The sequence below is a fragment of the Ahaetulla prasina genome, chromosome 6, assembly GCF_028640845.1.
Source record: "Ahaetulla prasina isolate Xishuangbanna chromosome 6, ASM2864084v1, whole genome shotgun sequence".
NCBI classification, from domain to species: domain Eukaryota; kingdom Metazoa; phylum Chordata; class Lepidosauria; order Squamata; family Colubridae; genus Ahaetulla; species Ahaetulla prasina.
In genome coordinates this window covers 2,094,852-2,116,769 of record NC_080544.1, presented here as the reverse complement: position 1 = coordinate 2,116,769, position 21,918 = coordinate 2,094,852, and the positions used below count along the sequence as shown (strand labels likewise).

General features: G+C 45.0%; 1 protein-coding gene across 5 annotated transcripts in view; it reads left to right on the top strand.

The window, feature by feature from the left end:
- The window catches only part of VCL (vinculin), a 115,318-nt gene that overhangs the window by 24,185 nt on the left and 69,215 nt on the right, over positions 1-21,918 (top strand). For 4 of the 5 annotated variants that reach the window (XM_058188625.1, XM_058188624.1, XM_058188629.1 and 1 more), the window contains exon 2: positions 20,273-20,343. In XM_058188625.1, coding sequence (XP_058044608.1) covers positions 20,273-20,343 — 71 coding nt within the window. Of the gene's footprint in view, positions 1-20,272; positions 20,344-20,518; positions 20,649-21,918 lie in introns of those variants that run through there. The other variant, XM_058188626.1, reaches the window with a different exon arrangement.

Below are 21,918 nucleotides of genomic sequence, written 5' to 3'. Positions count from 1 at the left end.
GTCCGACTCCCACTTCTTTGTGGCAGCCCCTGAGATATTGGAACACAGCTATCAAGTCTACATGTCTACAATTTTTCTGTATTAAAATATGAATTATACTCCAAATTTTTTTTTGCTTTTATAACGTCCACCGTAGATGATAAAAGTTCCCCTCTTTACTTTTACACTTCCAAAATTTATTTGGTTGTTCTTTTCTAAACTCTTTCTAGGGCCTCAGCATTGTTTTTGCATTGTGGTGACCAGAACAGGACACAGTCCTCGAAGTGTGGTCTCACTAATGCAGTAGAAAGCATTATTTTTGTATACTTCTCCCCCCCCCCCCTTTCGCATTATTTATGTACTTATGTACATAGGTTACATCATTTATATATGTATATAAGTAATGCACATTAATTACGTATTTATATACTCCACCCTCCTTCATAACCTGATGAAGACATGCCTTCAAGTCAGGAAATAAGATAGAAATGATTTCACTGATTTGAAATTAGCCCAGTCAGGGAAACTGGCAGAATACTGGTTGAAAAAGCAGTTTGTGGTGTTTGTGGTTGATAGCTTGTTCCCCTTCAGAAGCAGTTGTGGCAAGGAAAGTTGTGGCAAGCAGTTGTGACAACTAAATCAGGGGTGTCAAACTCGCGGCACCACGTTGTCGTCACATGACGTATTTTGATTCCCCTCCCTCGCTAAACCGGGGGTGGGCGTGGCTAGTGTGTGAAGCATCTGGCCCATGGGCCACGAGTTTGACTCTCCTGTTCTAGATGGTTGTTTTCTGGGGCAAAGTTCTTCCGTTGACATGATTTTTGAGATAGAATAGAATAAAAAGAGTTGTAAGGGACCTTGGAGGTCTTCTAGTCCAACCCCCTGCTCAGGCAGGAAGCCCTATAGCATTTCAGACAAATGGTTGTCCAGTCTCTTCTTAAAAACTTCCAGTGTTGGAGAAGTCACAGCTTCTGGAGGCGAGTTGTTCCACTGGTTAATTGTTAACTGATGTCTGGAAAGTTTATGTGAATTAGCCATGTGGCCAGATCCAGGAGATGGATCTCTGCTGATGACTCATGTGATGTTCCTAGGCATACTGTATAATTTTACGGGGCATAAACCTGTGCATCACTACAATTGCCAAGTGAGTAACCGTCTTGATTACGTATTTTAACTAGCCTTCATAGATGATTCTTTCTAAGAGCCGATTTAAAATTGCGTCCATCTTTTATAGGCCTTTCTATAGCAGCTGTCTTTCTCTTCAGAATGGTTGAAATGGCCGAGAACTTTGGCTTTTCTGAAATAGATGATTCTTTTATTTAAAATAGGTTATCTTTATTATCCTCATACAAATAATTTTATTGAAAGGGATGCTTATAGCTTTTCATACCGAAAAACTCAAAAGTAGCACTTTCGCTTGGCTTAATGGGAGGACTGGCCTTGGGAGGACCCTGCCAAAATTTAGTTGTTTGTGAAGTGAAGGCAACTCCCATCTCAGAGGGAGCAGAAATGTCTGTTCTTTAAGCTTGGCCTCACTTCGAAGGGTTTTGGGGATCCTGAAATCTTCAACATCTTGCAGAATTAGCATCCCAGTAGCTTCCCAGGGAGTTGAAGTCTGCCAGGCTTAAAGTTGCCAAGGTTGGAGACCCCTGGTCTGGTCAGCTTCAGCATATCCTGCTTTAGCAAAAGCAGCTGATTGGCGTTGGATCTGCCTCCTGGAGCACCGCCGATCAGCTGTTCCAGGCTGCAAGGATCGCCACTGCCCATTATCACCATCGCCGCCTCCACACACCCCATTTTTGACCTCTGCACTAGCGGTGAAATCCACCCGGTTCTATCTGGCTCACCGAACTGGTAGCAACGGCAGCAGCAGGCTCTGCCCACCCGCCGAGTCCTTCGGGAGATAGGGCGGTATATAAATTTGATAAATAAATAAAAATAAATAAATAAATTACATCCCATTTTTTTTTACCTTCTATGCATGCGCAGAGGTCCACTTCCTGGGTTAGTTTACCCCTCAAATACAAACTTTCATATACCGTATTTTTTGGACCATAAGACACTCTGGACTATAAGATGCACCTAGCTGGAGGCAGAGGCAGAAAAAAAATCTGCCTCTGCCTCCCAGCAATATGCCTCCTTGCAGCAAACAGCAAACAGCGTGGTCAGCTTCAGCACAGTCTGATTTAGCATGAGCAGCTGATTGGTGGTTTGATCGGCCTCCCAGAATACCACTGATCAGCTGTTCCAGGCTGTGGGGATCGCCTATTTCTGTTGGCTGGAACGGGCCAAAAATGGGATGTGCAGAACAGCGGTGAAATTCACGTACCTTTGCTACCGGTTTGGGAACAGGAGTGCATGGGAGCGTGCACATGCTACATGCGTGTGCACCTCTGTGCATGTGTAGAAGGTAAAAAAATGGGATGCAATGACATCCCGGTGGGTGGGCAGAGCCTCCCGCCGCCATCACTACTAGTTCGGTGAGCCGGATAGAATCAGGTGGATTTCACCGCTAGTGCGGAGGTCAAAAATGGGGTGTGCGGAGACGGCGATGGTGGCAATAGGCAGTGGTGATCCTTGCAGCCTGGAGCAGCTGATCGGTGGTGCTCCGGGAGGCAGATCCAACTGCCAATCAGCTCCTTGTGCTAAAGCAGGTTGTGCTGAAGCTGTCGTGTCCCACTCCTCCTCTGACGGCAGGGTCTGGGAAATCTGTATCAAGCGTGACCACAAAGCCTCTGCAGCTTTGCCAAATTCCTGTCAGAGTTCTCAGGGCAGGCAGGAATCCAAGGTGTGACTTCAGCAACCAGATGAGACTTTGCTTGACTCAAGGAATGCCAAAAAGCAGATCCTTTATATAGGCCATGGGGTGTGGCTTCATGACTCAGCACTTATCCAGGCCTGCCCTTCTCTTCCTTTTGCTGACGTCGACTCTCCATTCTCCGGAAGTGGGGATCCGACCACGGTGTCTTTCCGTCCTCCTGCTCTGCTGCCGGCACTTCTAGCACGTGGCTGGCTTCTTGCTCACACGCTGTAGGAGGGAGGTTTGTTTGCTCATTCTGTCCGGGCATGATGCCAGGGCTGGGGGCTGAAGGCATGCCAGGCCATTCTTCTTCACTATCAGTCTCTGGCTCAGATAGCAGGAGATGAGAGGGGCCTGCCTGAGGATAGGAGGGCGGGCGAGGCACAACAGAAGCTGACCAGACCAGGGGTCTCCAACCTTGGCAACTTTAAGCCTGGCAGACTTCAACTCCCAGAATTCCCCAGCCAGCAAAGGTTGCTGGGGCATTCTAGGAGTTGAAGTCCTCCAGGCTTAAAGTTACCAAGGTTGGAGACCCCTGGACCAGACTGTTTGCTGTTTGTTGCAAGGAGGCAAATAGCTGGGAGGTAGAGGCAGATTTTTTTTTCTTGTTTTCCTCCCCAAAAGCTAGATGCATTTTATAATCTGGAGTGTCTTATAGTCCAAAAATACTTTCTTTTTCCTTTCCCTCTTTCCTTCTTTTTCCTTCCTTGCTCTCTTTCCATCTTTTTCTTTGCCCTTCCCTTTTTGTTGTGTCTTGCCCGCTCTCACAGCAGCCGGGGCCTTCTTATCTGCTCCCGAACACGGAGGAATGTATGCCTCCCGGCCCCAGTCCTGGCTCCATGCCCAGACAAGCTGAAGAGGAGGGGGCACCTCCCGGTCCCAGCCCTGGCTCCATGCCCAAGCAGGCTGCAGAGGAGGGAGCACCCCCCGGCCCCAGCCCTGGCTCCATGCCCAGGCAAACGGAGCAGCTAGACCCCTCCCCCTCCTCCACAGCATGTGAGCCTGAGGAAAGTTTATTTCCAACAGCTGCTGATTGGAGTGACCCTCGCATCAGAAGACTGGATAGGCGGAGGCAACAGAAGGAAGGGAGGGGCAGGTCTTAATGAGTGCTGAGTCATGGAGCCACACCCCATGGCCTATATAAAGGATCTGCTTTCTGGCAGTCTCTGAGTCAGGCAAAGTCGAACTTATCTTGCTGAAGTCACTTTCTGGTCTCCTGCCTGCTCTGAGGACTTTGCTAGGACTTTGGGCAGAGCTGCAGAGGCAAGCCTGATTCGGATTTCCCTGACCCGGCCGTCAGCGGAGGAGTGGGACACGACACTTTTTCCTTTCCTATCCCTTCTTGGATGCTCAAATGCAAAAGGGGAAACATTTTTTTCCTTTTGTTCTGTTTTGCTTTTAGTTTGTTTTGCTAGCCCTCTGCCAGGGAAAACAGAACCTGAAGAGCCCATGTGTGGCCACCCAGGGCCCCGTTTTCGGCTGCGACGGCCTCCTGCAGCTCTCTGCCAGCATCATTTTTGCTGGCAGAGGGCTGCAGGGGGCCCTGGCAGCCGAAAATGGAACCTGAGAAGGCTGTGTGAGGCTCTCCTGAGCTCCGTTTTCATTGGCAGAGGCACCGCGGGCCAGTCCACTGTTTCAAGGGTGGCACCGTGGGGCCAGAACTAAGCACCCTGCGGGCCTCATCCAGTTTGTGGGCCCTGAGTTTGACAATCCTGATGTAGAGGTTTTATATCTTTCTTTTTTCTTTGTCCCGCCTTTTATGTTTCTTTCAGTATCTGAAAGGAATCTGAGAGCACTTTTTCTGACGTTATTCAAAGGCAATGCCAGGCTGGAAGGGCGCTGCCAGTCTCCTCTTTGACTTTTTGCCATCTTGGGCTACCATGGCTGGTGCTACAATGCTTCCATAGCTCTGGGAGGCGTCTTGGCTAAAAGATGCACCGACATGGAAATAAATGCCCTCTTTCAAAAGTCAGCAGGTCCTCAGACCTGCTGCTGCTTCAGAAGTAACATTTGCAGCATCTCATTTTGTGCACTTTGCCAGTTTTTGGATTCTCTCGACTTCATCTGAAGTGTGAGCTAATAAGTGTCTGGAGATGTTGCAGCTGTTCTTTTTATTCACTGCTCGGTTTCTTCTTGGGACCAGATCCTGCTCTCTTGCCCTGATGAATGGGCTGCAGTAAATTTTGAGTGTGACGCTACGCATCTTTTCCTCCTTCACAGAACGGGCCCATTCAGCTCAGCCGAAGCCAATGGAGCTCTGTTCCACAAAACAGTGTGCATCTTTGTTCTTTAGAATAGCAAGTCTTGGGAAAAGGCTGGAAGAGCCCAGCATCCTTTCCAAGGATTTGCTTTTAAAGATCTGCATGAGAATATTTTGGGTCATTGTTAACAGATGTGCTAACTATTTAAAATCTTTCTTTCTTTCTTTCTTTCTTTCTTTCTTTCTTTCTTTCTTTCTTTCTTTCTTTCTTTCTTTCTTCCTTCCTTCCTTCCTTCCTTCTCTTCCGTATCCTTTCCTTTTCCTACCTTCTTTCCTTCCCTACCTCCTTTTCCTTTCCTTTCCTTTCCTTTCCTTTCCTTTCCTTTCCTTTCCTCCCGCTTCCTTCCTTCCTTCCTTCCTTCCTTCCTTCCTTCCTTCCTTCCTTCCTTCCCTCCCTCCCTCCCTCCTCCCTTCCCTCCCTCCCTCCTCCCTTCCCTATCCCTTCCCTTCCTTCTTTCCTTTCTTCTTTCCTTCCCTACCTCCCTTTCCATTCTTTTCCTTTCCTTTCCTCCCACTTCCTTCCTTCCTTCCTTTCTTCCCTCCCTCCCTCCTCCCTTCCCTATCCCTTCCCTTCTCTTCCTTCTTTCCTTCCTTCTTTCCTTCCCTACCTCCCTTCCTTCCTTTCCTTTCCTTTCCTTTCCTTTCCTTTCCTTTCCTTTCCTTTCCTTTCCTTTCCTTTCCTTTCCTTTCCTTTCCTTTCCTTCCTCCTTCCTTTCTTCTTTCCTTCCTTCTTCCTTCCTTCCTCCTTCCTTCCTTTCTTCCTTCCTTTCCTTTCCTCCCTTCTTTCCTTCCCTACCTCCTTTCCTTTCCTTTCCTTTCCTTTCCTTTCCTTTCCTTTCCTTTCCTTTCCCTTCCTCCCTTCTTTTCTTCCTTCTTTCCTTCCCTATCTCCCTTCCCTTCCCTTCCCTCCTGCTTCCTTCCTTCCTTCCTTCCTTCCTTCCTTCCTTCCTTCCTTCCTTCCTTTCTCTCTCTTTCTTCACTTCTCTCCCATTCCATCCCACCCCGTCAATCACATACTCAGCTCACACAATATGAACTGTCATGAAAAGTAAGGATTGGGTTTTAGCGTTCTTCAGTGATGTAAAATGCAAAATGATTTTCTTTATGTTTTTATAGACACAAACAATTTGTAAAAAATACAAGTGTTTTTCAAAAGTTCGGATAACAGCTAAGTGGATGTTTCTTCTCAGGATTGTTTTGGAAGTTGTTTTTTTTGTTTTTGTTTACAAATAATAAGCTGTCTGCAGTTTTGTTGTGGCACTTTCATCCTTGTTAGTAAAAAGTTAACACTGCTATTCAGCCTTTCCTTTGGTGGAGCACAATATAGTCAAGACGGCTATTCTGGTAACATAGAGCCAGATGTCCCATCTATTTCAGGAAGCGGAATATAAATTGGAGAGTCAAAAGCTCATTCTTTGCTGGTCAAAGGCTGACTTAAGTTCATTTCTTTGGATTGTTTCCCCAAAGCAGGGGTCTCCAACCTTGTCAACTTTAAGACTTGTGGACTTCAACCCCTGCCCCAAAGCATCTCAGCATACTTGGGTCTTGAAACTGTTTTTTCCCCTTAACAACCATACGCCCCATTAATCAAGAAACCCTTGTTGTACAAGACACAGCCTCTTAAATGAGATTAGAAATGGCCCTTTGGTAGAGGGAGCATCATCATCAAGCTGGCCTTGGTATCTTGAAACTCCCCCTTGATTTCTTCTGTTCTAAGACTCATTTCTTTTGGCAATTCCTTGATTTTTGAAACATGAGCAGATTGTGCAGGTGGTGTTTTTTTTTTTTTAAATAACCATGGTTGCTCTTGCGGGAAGATGAAACCCATTAACATAAATGATGACAATGGGCTGGAAAGCAGATTGCATTCTAATGTGATCCCTCCACAAGTTTATTTTTAGCAAAAGACCAAAATGAAAAAAGAAAGAAGAAGGGCAAAAATATATTGCATTGAGTGCTACAGTCCTACAAAACGTGTGCCTATGCAACTCAAAACTGCCAATATCTATCCCAACAGCAATAGAGCAGAATTTGGGCCCTCTTTCTAGAGATATCCGAGGATGAGTTTGCTAATAGAAAGCAGAACATTCTGTTCATCTGACCCATCGGCCTATTGTTAAATCAGGGCTGCGCATTGAACAAAACGGGCAATGCTCGTGACCGATTCGGAGTCCCCAGCCAATCCAGGCAGACTGGACTGATCTGGAATAGCTGTGACGTGGTTTGCATATTCACAATCCATTTTCTGGATGTTCTTACTGTTGTATTGTTGTGTAATTTTAGAACCATAAGCTGCCCAGAGTTACTTGGTTGAGTTGGGCAGCTATAGAAAATGGAATGAATGAATAAAATAAAATAAATAAATAGATTTTTCATGAAGTAGTTAGCTGGAATGAACAGTATCTGTAGAGATTCCTTTATCATTTAGCTGGCCCATGGATGGTTCGAATATCAAAGAGGATAGAGAAATCTAAACAACAGTACATTTTTAACGTCCCATATTCCTGTCATTTTTAAACGTTGCTTCAACAGTTTCGATTATTTGATTCAACAGTTTCGATGAGCTGGTTACCATCTTTAAAGCGCTCCATGGCTTAGGACCGGGGTATTTGCGAGACCGCCTTCTGCCACCGATTGCCTCCCAACGACCTTTGCGCTCCTACAGAGTGGATCTCCTCAGGGTGCCGTCGACCAAACAATGTAGGTTGGCGGCCCCCAGGGGAAGGGCCTTCTCTGTGGCGGCACCAGCCCTATGGAACGAGTTACATCCGGGGTTACGCCAACTACCTGACCTCCGGGCCTTCAAACGTGAACTGAAGACTTTATTATTTCACCGAGCGGGACTAGCCTAAGACTTATTTTAACAAAATTTTAAATGGGTTTTAATCGGTCTCTGACCGTTTTAGTGATTCGGTCAGTAAATATTTGTTTTTAATTGTTTTTAATATTGTTATTTATCATATTTATATTGTATTGATGTGTGTATTTTAATATTGGCTGTAAACCGCCCTGAGTCCTCCAGGAGATGGTGCGGTATAGAAATGTAATTATAAATAAATAAATAAAATAAAAGATTATTAAAAATATGCATGCATATCTAGTCCTCAGCCTATGGCCACAATTGAGCCCAAAATGTATTGGTAAACCATTAGTAAACATTCCACTAAGATGCACGTATTCATCTTACTCTAGTTCAGTGGTAGTCAACCTGGTCCCTACCGCCCACTGATGGGCGTTCCAGCTTTCATGGTGGGCAGTAGGGGTTTTGTCCGATACTGAAGCACTTTCCTTTTTTTTAATTTAATTGACTTTTTAAAAAAATTTCATAGCATTATTTAAAAACGTTTTCATTAGGTTTTCATAAAATTCCCCGTGACAATTTAAATTTCTGAAAATATACTATTTGTATCACCCGTGTTTAGTTCACGTTACGTAAGTGAAACTAAATGGTGCTATAGTGCGACCGCAAACAAAAGACACTCGTCCCAGAATAGCTCGCGCATCTCCCCCCACACCACCCAGCTGTAACGGACAAGCAGAGCTGGTAGCTGGCGCCCCCCCAGACCCAATCCACGATGTGCGAGAGACATGCGCATGTGCAGACGACGATACACGGCGCATTACTGTGGAACCGGTGGGCGGTTAGAAAATTTTACTACTAACAGAGTGTTGTGACCCAGGTTCCTGGACCCAGACTCCTGGACTCGGATGATTAAGAAAGTGAGGAAGAAGACCTGGCAAGCCCTGCTTCTTTTGGGCCCTCTCCCTCCCTGGCACCCACTCAAAGGGAGGAGGAGGGGCCGGCAAGGCCTGATTCTCTTGAGCCTTCTTCTGATTTGGCAACGCCCCAAGAACAGTTTTGGAGTGATGCAAGACTGCGCAGACGTGACCGGCGCGCGCAGCAGAAACAGCGTTGGGATAAATCCAAGGAATGATGGTCATGCAGTGACATCTGCAGAGACTATAAATAGGAGGCGGGACTTCCTGGTTTTTTGTCTTGGACAAAGTTTGCGTGGGCAAACTGTATCAATGGAGGGAAGAATATATTCGTGAGTAATTCTGGCCTTATCTATAATTTCCTCGTTATCTCCAGAAACTTGGCAGGCCCGTGGGTAGACGTGGCCAGGACATTTATCTATGTAAATAAAGAAAAAGAAAAGGCCTTTGACGGACTCTTTCTTGGGAGTATTGGGGGAGGGAAACAGAACACAGAGATACAAAAGTGGGCAGTAGGTATAAAAGGTTGACTAACCCTGCTCTAGTTTCTCACTACAATACATCTATATTCCTTTTCCCTGTTAGACGCCTTGGTCTCTGAGAGATTAGTTGTTATATAGAATAGAATTTTATTGGCCAAGTGTGATTGGACACACAAGGAATTTGTCTTGGTGCATATGCTCTCAGTGTACATAAAAGAAAAGATACGTTCATCAAGGTACAACATTTACAACACAATTGATGATCAATATATCAATATAAATCATAAGGATTGCCAGCAACAAGTTATAGTCATACAGTCATAAGTGGAAAGAGATTGGTGATGGGAACTATGAAACGATTAATAGTAGTGCAGATTCAGTAAATAGTCTGACAGTGTTGAGGGAATTATTTGGCCTGTTTCATACAATCTATTTATATTTGCTGCAAACCATCTGGGTTTTCAGGCAACAGTTTTAGGTCACTGGCATAGAATAAGTGCGTAAACATTCAGATGCCCAATGAACATATCTCTGACCTCATCATAATTATTTTCTTATGAACCTATTAAACACCCAAGAGCACCTCACTTATCCTTGTCTTACAACTTGTTCAAAGTTAAACAACTTGCTTGGTTTTCCATTCTCGTGCATGTTTCCACTTAACATTAAATGCTTTTCTGATCCCATTAATAGAAGAGAAGAGAAGAGAATTCTTTATTGGCCAAGTGTGATTGGACACACAAGAAATTTGTCTTTGGTGCATACGCTCTCGGTGTACATAAGGAGAGTAAAATACATTCATCAAGAATAACAAGATACAACAATTAGTGATAGTCAAGGTTACTAATAAGCTATCAAATTATACTAGGAAACAAATAAAACAATATAAATTGTACAGATACGAGCAACAAGGTTATAGTCATAAGTGGGAGAAGATAGATAATAGGAAGGATGAAAAGAAGAATAGTAATATAACCTTAGTAAATTATTTGACAGTGTTGTGAGAATTAATTATTTAGCTGAGTGATGGCATTCAGGGAAAAACTGTTCTTGTGTCTAGCTGTTCTGGTGTGCAGTGCCCTATAACGTCGTTTTGAGGGTAGGAGTTGAAATAGTTTATGTCCAGGATGTGAGGGATCTGTAAATATTTTCACAGCCCTCTTTTTGACTCGTGCAATATACAGGTCCTCAGTGGAAGGCAGGTTGGTAGCCATTGTTTTTTCTGCACTTTTAATGATCCTCTGAAGTCTGTGTTTTTCTTGTTGGGTTGCAGAGCCAAACCAGACAGTTATAGAGGTGCAGATGACAGACTCAGTAATTCCTCTGTAGAACTGGATCAGCAGCTCCTATTCGATTGGGGAATAGTAATGATGTTCTTCTAGTTGCCAGTCAGTAAAGAAATTGTGCTGCCATTTGAAAGCAAAATTACACCTGTATTTTAACATTCCTTCAATTATGTATGGTCTGAACCTATTTTCTCATCATTTTTAATATTCTCACTGCAGGTATGATTTCCTTTTCATTCATTTTTCCTAAATCTCAACATGCCATTTGTTTTAACTTAGCTGTTCGGCATACCCCCCACCCACCCACCCATTCCCAATTCCCATGTCTAGAAAAAACCCCTCATAGCAGTCTCTCACTTTCTTTTCTTCTAAAATAATTTTTCACTTTCACTTTCAGTTCTAGTCATTTTACTGGAGGCTCTTTGTTTAGCCCAGGGGTGTCCAACTCGATTTCATTGAGGGCCGTATCAGGATTGTATTTGACCTCGAGGGGGCAGAGTGGGCATAGCCAGGGTAGGTGTGGCCAGCTTGACGTCATTTGTGTCGGGGGCGCCTATGGTAGCCGGAGTGCTTTGCAAGAGAAAATGGGCTCCTGAGCTCTGTTTTCGGCTGCGGCAGCCTCTTGCAACCCTCTGCCAGCGAATACGAAGTTTGGGAGGGCTGCCCGCAGCACTCCTGATCTCCGTTTTCAGCTGCAACAGCCTCCTGCAACACTCTGCCAGTGAAAACAGAGCTCGGGATGGCTACATGAGGCCCTCCCGAGCTCCGTTTTCACTGGCAGATGCACTGCGGGCCGGTCCTTCACTGTTGTGTCTTGTCCGCTCTCACCGCAGCCGGGGTCTGCTTATTTGCTCCCGAACACGGAGGAATGTATGCCTCCCGGCCCCAGTCCTGGCTCCATGCCCAGACAAGCTGCAGAGGAGGGGGCACCTCCCGGTCCCAGCCCTGGCTCCATGCCCAAGCAGGCTGCAGAGGAGGAGCATCCCGGCCCCAGCCCGGGCTCCATGCCCAGGCAAACGGAGCAGCTAGACCCCTCCCCCTCCTCCACAGCATGTGAGCCTGAGGAAAGTTTACTTCCAACAGCTGCTGATTGGAGTGACCCTCGCATCAGAAGATTGGATAGGCGGAGGCAACAGAAGGAAGGGAGGGGCAGGCCTTAATGAGTGCTGAGTCATGGAGCCACACCCCATGGCCTACATAAAGGATCTGCTTTCTGGCAGTCTCTGAGTCAGGCAAAGTCGAACTTATCTTGCTGAAGTCACTTTCTGGTCTCCTGCCTGCTCTGAGGACTTTGCTAGGACTTTGGGCAGAGCTGCAGAGGCAAGCCTGATTCGGATTTCCCTGACCCGGCTGTCAGCGGAGGAGTGGGACACGACATTCACTGGTCCTTCTACTCATGTCAACGCCAAGGGTGGCTTGAGCACTCTGCCAGTGAAAATTGGCTCCCCAGCTCTGTTTTCAGCTGTGATGGCCTCCTGCAACCCTCTGCCAGAGCTCCATTTTAACTGGCAGAGGGTTGCAGGAGGCTGTCACAACTGAAAACAGCTCAGGGCTGGTCTTTCTCTGTTTTCAGGGTGCCCTATGGGCCAGATCTAAGCACTCTGTGGGCTGGGTCCGGCCCCCAGGCCTTGAGTTTGACACCCCTGGTTTAGCCCTTTTCACACTGAGAAAAAGTGTTCATATCTATCAAAACTGCTCTGTATTTTTTTTCTATCACATTCAATCTTAAACTATCTTTTTGTCTACCATATGTTCTGTATGATTTTTTTTTTCTTTTTTGGACAATTTTTCAGTCTCTTTCTGTCATCCACCTCTTTTGCGATAATTGTTGTCATAGTTGTGGTGTTTTTCCTCTGAAGTCCTTCTTTTTCCCCCCTATTATAAGACCTGAACGTCCCTTTCTTGATTTGCAGTTTTGTTACATTTAGGCTGTATAGGTAGTCCTCGATTTACAACCATAATTGAGGCCAGAATTTTAGTTGTAGGTTGCGGTGGTCTTTAAGCAGGTTACATGGCTGTGCCTGATTTTATAACCATTTTTTGTGGAAGTCAGTAAGTGAATGCAGCAGTCATTAAGCAAGCCTATTTCCCCAAATGGTTGCTTTTTTGCCATGGTGGTGCTGTGATTAGAATGCAGTATTGCAGGCTGACTCCACTGCCAGCAGTTCGATCCTGACCATCTCCAGATTGACATAGCCATCCATCCTTCCGAAGTCGGTAAAATGAGGACCCAAATTGTTGGGGGCAGTAGGCTGACTCTGTAAACCGCTTAGAGAGGGCTGTGAAGCACTGTGAAGTGGCATATAAGTTTAAGTGCTGCTGGCACAAAAAATGCCAAAAATCATAGTCATGAGACTGCAGGGTGATTCAAACAGCCATAAATGGGAGCTGGTTGCCGAGCATCCAAAAATGTGATTATGTGACTGTGTGTGACTGTGCAGGTGGGTTCGGACTCCCTTCCATGTCTGTTACTCTGTATTCTACATTCTATACTGTGTAGTCATCAGAACTTTGAAATTGGGCTGCAAGTACCCCTGAGAAGTTCCATCAGGACTTTGAACTAAGCAACCCTGTTGTTAAGCAAGGACTACCTAAAATCTGATTCTGGAAAATTTTGCTTAGGAACCGGTGTCTCAGGTTCAGATCTAGCATCTCCGGGGAAGATGGAGAAACAACAGCTGAATTAAAATTTTGGAGAACTGTTTCTGGTCAGCTTTATGAAGCCTGGGCTAGGAAGACCCATGGCATTAATCTGCAGAAAGAAACTTCCCTCTAGGCCAGAGGTCTTCAAACTTGGCAGCTTTAAGACTTTGGACTTCAACTCCCAAAATTCTCCAGCCAGCTATGCTGGCTGGAGAATTCTGGGAGTTGAAATCCACAAGTCTTAAAGCTGCCAAGTTTGGGGACCCCTGCTCTAGGCTGTTTCTGTTGTGGTCCATCAGCAGCCTACGGAGCTGGCAATGGAGTCGGACAGCGATGAGGCAGAGGTGAGGCCAGGGCCATTGGGAAGTGAGGTGCGTACTCCAGAGCCTCCAGATACTGATAGTAGTGAGGCAGAGGAACAGGAGGAGCCTGTTTCTAATGAACGCACGAGAAGAGCTGCCAGAAGGCAAGAGCAGCTCAAGCAAAAAAGACAACTCAGGAGTAGGGCCAAGAGATGATTGGCCCCTCCCATAAGGCTTAAAACAGACCAGCACCGGCGTTTGGGCTTTGCTGGAAAACAACGTTGGTAGCTGCATCTTCTGCTTCATCTTCTGCTTCGTCTACGTCTTGTCTTTATTTTTGTGACTTCTGAACGTTTGCCAAGAAAGGCCTTTGGCAGTTTGCCTAATTGGACCAAGGTTTGCGATAGGACTGAGGAATTTGTGTTAGGAGGAATTTGTTTTAATTTGAGTTGAACAATGCTGGGAATGAAGTAATTCTCGGCTGTTCAAATAAAGTGGTTTTTTTTCCACGGACTGAGTTTGTTACTACCTACTTGGGCCTGGGTCACAACAGTTTCCTTTTGCTCTAAAATCAGCCCGTTCTGTGACGATTGGTAGTTTCCTTCACACAAAATTAAGCTAAAGTATGAACAACTGAATTCTTAACCTTCCTTTGATTGTCATCTTTGTGGTCCTTCTCATCCTCCTTCAAGCCCTAGTTTGTTCACAGGTAGTCCTCGGTGTAAGGTCCGGCCTCGCCTCCTTATTCAAGAAAGTAAAGACTCTCGAAACTTGGCATTTCAAAAGGAACCTTTTATTGAACAGGAGTGATAGCAGGATGAAATCAAAGCAGGCTCTGATGATGATGATGATGATGATGATGATTTATTAGATTTTTATACCGCCCTTCTCCCGAAGGACTCAGGACTCACAGCCACTATAAAACAATGACAATTTACAGATAAAAACAGAAATTAAAAAACTTATTATATATTTGGCAAAAGATTTAAAACATTTATAGCATTAAAAAACCTCATTAAAAAACCCCATTAAAAATTTGTATCGAATATAAATTAAAATTCAAACCCTTTAAAATATTAGAATTTAAAATTCCTAAGCCAGTCCCGCGCGAATAAACAAATACGTCTTCAGCTCGCGGCGAAAGGTCCGAAGGTAAGGCAGTTGACGCAAGCCAGGAGGAAGTTTGTTCCAGAGGGTAGGAGCCCCCACAGAGAAGGACCTTCCCCTGGGGGCTGCCAGCCGACATTGCTTGGCGGATGGCACCCTGAGAAGTCCCTCTCTGTGTGAGCGTACAGGTCGGTGGGAGGCATTTGGTAGCAGTAGGCGGTCCTGTAAGTACCCTGGCCCTAAGCCATGAAGCGCTTTAAAGGTAGTAACCAAAACCTTAAAGTGCACCTGAAAGACTACAGGCAGCCTGCGCAGGAGTGGTGTTACATGGAAGCCGCGTGCGGCTCTCTCTATCACCCGTGCAGCTGCATTCTGAACTAACTGGAGCCTCCAGGTGCACTTCAAGGGGAGCCCCATGTATAGAGCATTGCAATAATCCAAGCGAGAGGTAACAAGAGTGTGAGTGACCGTGCATAGGGCATCCCGGTCAAGGAAGGGGCGCAACTGGTGGACCAGGTGGACCTGGTAAAAAGGTCTCCTGGAGACGGCCGTCAAGTGATCTTCAAACGACAGCTGTCTATCCAGGAGAACATCCAAGGTGCGCACCCTTTCCATTGGGGCCAATGATTCGCCCCCAACAGTCAGCTGCGGTTGCAGCTGACTACCGGGGTGCCGGCATCCACAGCCACTCCGTCTTGGAGGGATTGAGCTTGAGCCTGTTTCTCCCCATCCAGACCCGCACGGCTTCCAGGCATCGGGACAGCACTTCGATAGCTTTGTTGGGGTGGCCTGGGGTGGAAAAGTACAGCTGCGTATCATCAGCGTACATTTGGTACCTCACCCCAAAGCCACTGATGATCTCACCCAGCGGCTTCATATAGATGTTGAACAGGAGAGGCGAGAGAATCGACCCCTGCGGCACCCCACAAGTGAGGCGCCTCGCGGTCGATCTCTGCCCCCCTATTAACACCGTCTGTGACCGGTCAGAGAGATAGGAGGAGAACCACCGATAAACGGTGCCTCCCACTCTCAAACTCTCCAACCGGCGCAGCAAGATACCATGGTCGATGGTATCAAAAGCCGCTGAGAGATCTAATAGGACCAGGGCAGAGGAACAAGCCCTGTCCCTGGCCCTCCAGAGATCATCCACCAACACGACCAAAGCCGTCTCCGTACTATATCCGGGCCGGAAGCCAGACTGGAACGGGTCTAGATAGACAGCTTCATCCAGGTATTGGGGTAGCTGAGATCCCTCAGGCAATACGTTAGAATAATAGGAATTAGAAACCCCTCCCAAGAGTCCAGTGTCAATTCAGCCAATCCGCAAGTGTGAAGATGTTATTGTACAGGCCGCTCTGAGAAAGTGATAAGAGAAATTTCTCAGGGTCATCCTCTGCCTGCTTTCCAGTGATACAACCCACATGGCCCACCCTCCCCTTACAAGATTCCCAAAAAGGTGAAAAAATGCCAGGGCGCTTAGGCGCCAGGCTAAAGGTTATAAATCAATGGGCTACAGGATATAGGATACATAGGAGAGAAAGCAATAAAGTATGAATGTAATCAGGCCTTCCCCTTCCCCTGAAGATTGGCAGATTTACGGATCTGACATTTGACTTACAGCCATTCATTTAATGACCATTCTAAGTTACTGTTCTGACCTGGCTCAAAACACGACAAACCCTCTGTAGTTAAATAAATGTTCTCTTTATTAGGAGCGCCAGCAGCCCCAGCAAAAGTCTGTCTCACACAGCAGGCTAACAAGTCTGTCCAGCAGGGAGATGAATAGTTCTCTGCCACACCTATTCATCTCCACCCCCTGCCTTTTATCCCCAGAGCTAGGGTGGGGCTTTGCTAGCAGCAGTGGCTCTTCCTTCCCAAGGACTGGCCCATGAATTTCCACTGCTCTCCTCTCCTCTGCTTTCTGTGCATCTGTGCGTCAGGCACTGAACCCAGCTGTTTCACCTCTTCCACATCAGCCAACTCCAGATCTGGAGGCTGTTGACTCTCCATCTGAGGGCTGAGAGCCCAGGCTCTGCCTCTATCTCTGACAGCTCCATTCCCTCTTCCCCCTTGGAGCTCTCAGGTTGCCTTGATGCTGACCCTGACTCCCACGCCTCCTCCTCCTCTGATTTAGCTGTTGGAGGGGCCGGCAGTCAACAGGCCACAACAGTTACAATTGCAGTGAAAAAGGTGAATTGGGACCATTCTTCACACAACCATTGCAGCATCCTCATGGGTCACATAATCAAAATTCAGATGCTTGACAACTGGCTCATATTTATGACGGTGTTGTGACCAAGGTCCAAGTAGTGATTACTAAACACAATTCAGTCCTCAACAAACTTATTTTATTAAAACAGCTGAGAATTAATTCATTCTCAGCTTAGCCCAAAACAAAATTCTTAATAACTAGTCCATGGGCCTTATCACCAACCTTTGATGTCTTTGGCAACCTGCCAAAGGCTTTCTTGGCAAAAAACCCACAAAGTTCAAGAGACGTTGACAAGAAGCATGGAAATCAATGTTGCTTTTCTACAAAGAACCCAATGGCTCATTGCTGCTCTTTTAAGCCTCATGGGAGTGACCAATCATCTCTTGGCCCTACTCCCAAGTCATCCTCTTTGCTTGAGCTGCTCTTGCCTTCTGGCAGTTCTTCTCATGCATGCACTAGGAACAGGCACCTCCTGTTCCTCTGCCTGTCTGCTGTCCGGAGCTCTGCTGGAGGCTCCGGAGTCCGCACATCACTCCCAGATGGCCCTGGCCCCATCTCTGCCTCTGACGCAGAGCCCTCGTCCCGGCCTTTCCCTGACTCCAGGACTGGCCCATTGTCTCCTCCCAGCCTCCTCACTGTCTGACTCGGTTGTCAGGTCCATGGGCTGCTGGTGGACCACAACAGACGGTTGCAGTGTCCTGGTTCACATGATCCCCTTTTAGGACCTCCTGACAAGCAAAGTCAATGGGGAAGCCAGAGTAACTTAACCACCGTGTTTCTCACTTAAACAACGGCAGCAAGGAAGTTCATAAAATGGAGCAAAACTCACTTAACAACAGTCTTGCTTAGCAATGGAAATTTTGGGGTCATGATGTTGCAAACTGAAGATTTACTACTACTGTAAATGAAATGATATGAAGATATCCATAAAGTTCTGAGAGTGGAAGAAGTCTAGGGAATTTTGTTTTCTTCCATTAAGTTTCATTTCAGGGAGTTTCTCAGCAAGTGATCAATGGGATTCCTCGAAAGGCAGAGTCTTACCTAAGGGTGATTTCTAAATCAGAAGTTATAGAACAGGTAGGGAAAGCTGCAGAATACTTCATGGAGTAGCAAGTTTCCTTTATCTGTAACTTCTGATCCAAATTCAGCAGCAAGGGAATACATTTAGTAATTACCATTTGGAATGCTAGAAATATATAGAAAGCATACCACCACGAAAATTGAAGTTGCTTGTTGTTGTTAGTTGCAAAGTTGTGTCCGACCCATCGTGACCCTATGGACAATGTTTCTCCAGGCCTTCCTGTCCTCTACCATCCTCTGGAGTCCATTTAAGCTCACCCCGACTGCTTCAGTGACTCCATCCAGCCACCTCGTTCTCTGTCGTCCCCTTCTTCTTTTGCCCTCAATTTTTCCCAGCATTCGGCTCTTCTCCAGTGAGTCCTTCCTTCTCATTAGGTGGCCAAAGTATTTGAGTTTCATCTTCGGGATCTGGCCTTCTAAAGAGCAGTCAGGGTTGATCTCCTCTAGCATTGACCGGTCGGATCGCCTTGCAGTCCCAAGGGACTCGCACAAGTCTTTTCCAGGAGGAATGCCAGAAATATATGGAAAGCATACAGCCATGAAAATTGAAGTTGGTAGGAAGCAGTAATTTAAAATAATCCATAGTTTACAGTACTTTATTCGGACAATCATTCAATTATACAGAATCTAATCATATAAAAACTAGTGGATTATATTATGGTCTGGTTTCGATGTTGTGATGTACTCGGATACAGACCGTATCTGAGAGCTTGTCTCCGAGATAGAAATTGCTAATTGCATTACTGAGGCAGAAGGTCAATCATTTTCTGCTCTAACATTTAGATATGGCTCATAATTGCACCTTAGAGGATAAATTTATTCAGGAGATGGTGTACTGTAGTTACACTTTCCGTATTTATGGAAACATTTTGTATCTGTAAAATTGTTGATCGATGGGATAAGAAGACATTGTGGTTTCTCGTTACATAATTCACGTAGAAGCTATTAGGAATATGCGTTATAACATAGCCCTTTGTGCATTATCTTCCTTAACCAAGTATTGTAGGTTACAAGTACAAATAGTAACCTACAAATAGTATTGTAGTTTACAAGTGGTCCTGAACACATATGACCACAGTGGACCCGGGAATTTCCATCGTAAGTCATTGTGATCATAAATCATGTGACTGGACTCAATTTTATGACCAGTTTTACAATGGTCATAAAGCAAGTCATCATGATTGTCAAGTGAACCACATGGCTATTGAGCATATCCATTCTCCCTAATGGGCATTTTACTGGCCAAAAATGTTGGCAATCGGCAAAAACTTCTCAAATCGCATCCATGTGACCCCACAACGTTGCAAATGTGAGCTGGTTACCAATCACACACAATGCAAGATGGGGCTGTGGCAGTAGTAACCTCAAGGATCAGTCATGAGTAACTTTTTAAGGGTCAGGTGTAACTTTGAACAGTTGTTTACGGTTGTTTACAGGACTTCCTATAATAGCGTCCCGATGTTCCTGTTTTGGGATTGAACAGGGGTGCTCAGTTTAAAGACTGCTGTGGACTATGTTGGATTGTTTACCCAAACAAAAAGTGATAGTTGATTAATCATCATTACGGGACCGTCTACTGCCATCTTCTATCTCCCAGCGACCGGTGCGTTCTCACAGAGAGGGACTCCTTAGGGTGCCGTCAGCCAGACAATGTCAACTGGCGGCCCCCAGGGGGAGGGCCTTCTCTGTGGGGGCTCCTACCCTGTGGAACGAACTTCCCCCTGGACTTCGTCAACTAGCCGACCTTCGGACCTTTCGCCGCGAACTTAAAACCTATTTATTCCGTTTAGCTGGACTGGCTTGATTTTAAAATTTTTAATTTGTTTTTATGGGTTTTAGATCTTTGTAAATTTTTTATAGGGTGTTATTATATTTTAAATTTTCGGCCAATTGAATAAGTTTTTTAAGGGGTGTTCTTAATATTATATGTATTGTTTTTCTTTGTATTTTTATTCTGGCTGTGCACTGCCCTGAGTCCTTCGGGAGAAGGGCGGTATACAAATTAAAATATTATTTATTTATTAATTATTATCATGGCTGCTGTTTGTACTTACTTACTTATTTTTGTGGATGTTTTTATTGTTTTAATGTATTTTTATATTTCTTGAATTGTTTGATAATTTTAGAATTAATAGCTGCCCAGAGTCACTTGGTGGAGTTAGGTGGCTAGAGATAATCTAAGAAAAAAAAAGGAGAGAGAGAAAGAGAGAGAGAGAAAGATATAGAAATACTTTTAATAATGCTAGTAAGACAGCAGTTGTGTTCCACCGCTAGCCCGATTATTTTTATTTTGCAGAATCCTGCGATGCTATCTGAATCTTGGCAATTGGAAGAGCTATTTTTGAGTGTACTAAATATGACTTGTACTGATGGTAATGACAAAAATGTATCTTTTCTCATGCAGGTGGGAAAAGAAACCGTTCAGACAACTGAAGACCAGATTTTGAAGCGAGATATGCCACCAGCATTCATCAAGTAAGTAGAGTTAAGATTAATTTTAGTTTAGGACATATATAGACTAGGAATAAGCTGCTTCAGACTCCCAGAAAAGTATTGCATGACTGAATGCAATCTTTTGAGGGGATGTCATTTGCCAGAGATGTGTCTCTTTCAATGCATGTCCACCCTTTAAGAGACAACCTCCTTGAGAATGAAGCTCTTCACTTTACAATGTTAGATAAATTGCCAGATACTTGGTTAATTCAAAGTAGAGCACGGAGGATGGTCACTGCTGTCTGGAACCAGTCAAGTTTCCACCAGTCCAACCCATGGTTGCTCAGGTAAGAGTAGAGGAGATAGCATGGTTGGGATCCTCCTTCAGATTTCAGGACAAGAGTGGGGGATGCCCATGTGAAACCTGACACAGGTTCAGGACCAAGGAGAGGGGTCTGGTAGCCAAGTTGTAGAGAAAGAACTTGTCTAGTAGTTTTTCTCAACTTTCTCAACTTCAGGATGTGTGGACTTCAAACTCCCAGATTTCTCCAGCCAGCATAGCTGGGAGTTGAAACCCACAAGTCTTAAAGCTGCCAAGTTTGAAGACCTCTGTTCTAGATGAAATCAAAGTCTACTTCTTGGGGTCAGGTGGTAGTAACATCTCCTTAGGATTTAGGAGAGAAGCAGTAGATTGAGAGTCCAGGGTCTCATTTACAGTAGACCTGTGATTGATTCCATTTTTGAGTGTTTTTAAACCACAACTTTGGCGGCACCAGCCCTATGGAACGAGCTACCTCTGGGGTTACGCCAACTCCCCGGCCTCCGGGCCTTCAAACGTGAACTGAAGACTTCATATTTTCACCGAGCGGGACTAGCCTAAGATCATATTTTAGCGAAATTTTAATGGATTTTAATCAGTCTTTGACCATTTTAATGATTCGGCCACAAAATATTTGCTTTTAATTGTTTTTAAATAGTGTTTATTTATTATATTTATATTATAGTGATATGTGTATTTTAATATTGGCTGTACACCACCCTGAGTCCTTCGGGAGATGGTGCGGTATAGAAATGTAATTATAAATAAAAATAAAAACAACTTTAACCTTTCATTCTTCTGTCCATCCACTGTTGGCCATTCTCTCTCTAAAGCATCAGTTTCTTCTATGGATGAGATGGAGGAGACAGTTGTAACATTTTATCCATTCTTTTTCTCTACTTTGTCCTTGGCGTGACTCAGATTTCATTTCATGCCTCGAATTTAATGGCACCTGTAATTAACTTCATGCATCAGTTCTGATTATAATGTATTCCTCCTCTGAGATCTTGACGGTGCGTTATTAATCACTTTCAGGATAATTCAGTTGCTATCATTGATAACCAAATGCTAATTTTTTGTTGTTGTTGGAAAGAATCATTGCTAACTGTTTTCTCTGTAGAACACGCTCTTTGGAATTAAGCCTTCTTGTCTGACTAAATTACTGGATAGGCATAGATACATCAGTTCCTAATTCAAGAGAAGAAATGTATCGCCTTCAGATGCAGATACATAGAGTTGGCTATATTTGGGCTGTGAATGAACCAGATACACGAAACTACGTCAGGGTCTAATTTTGT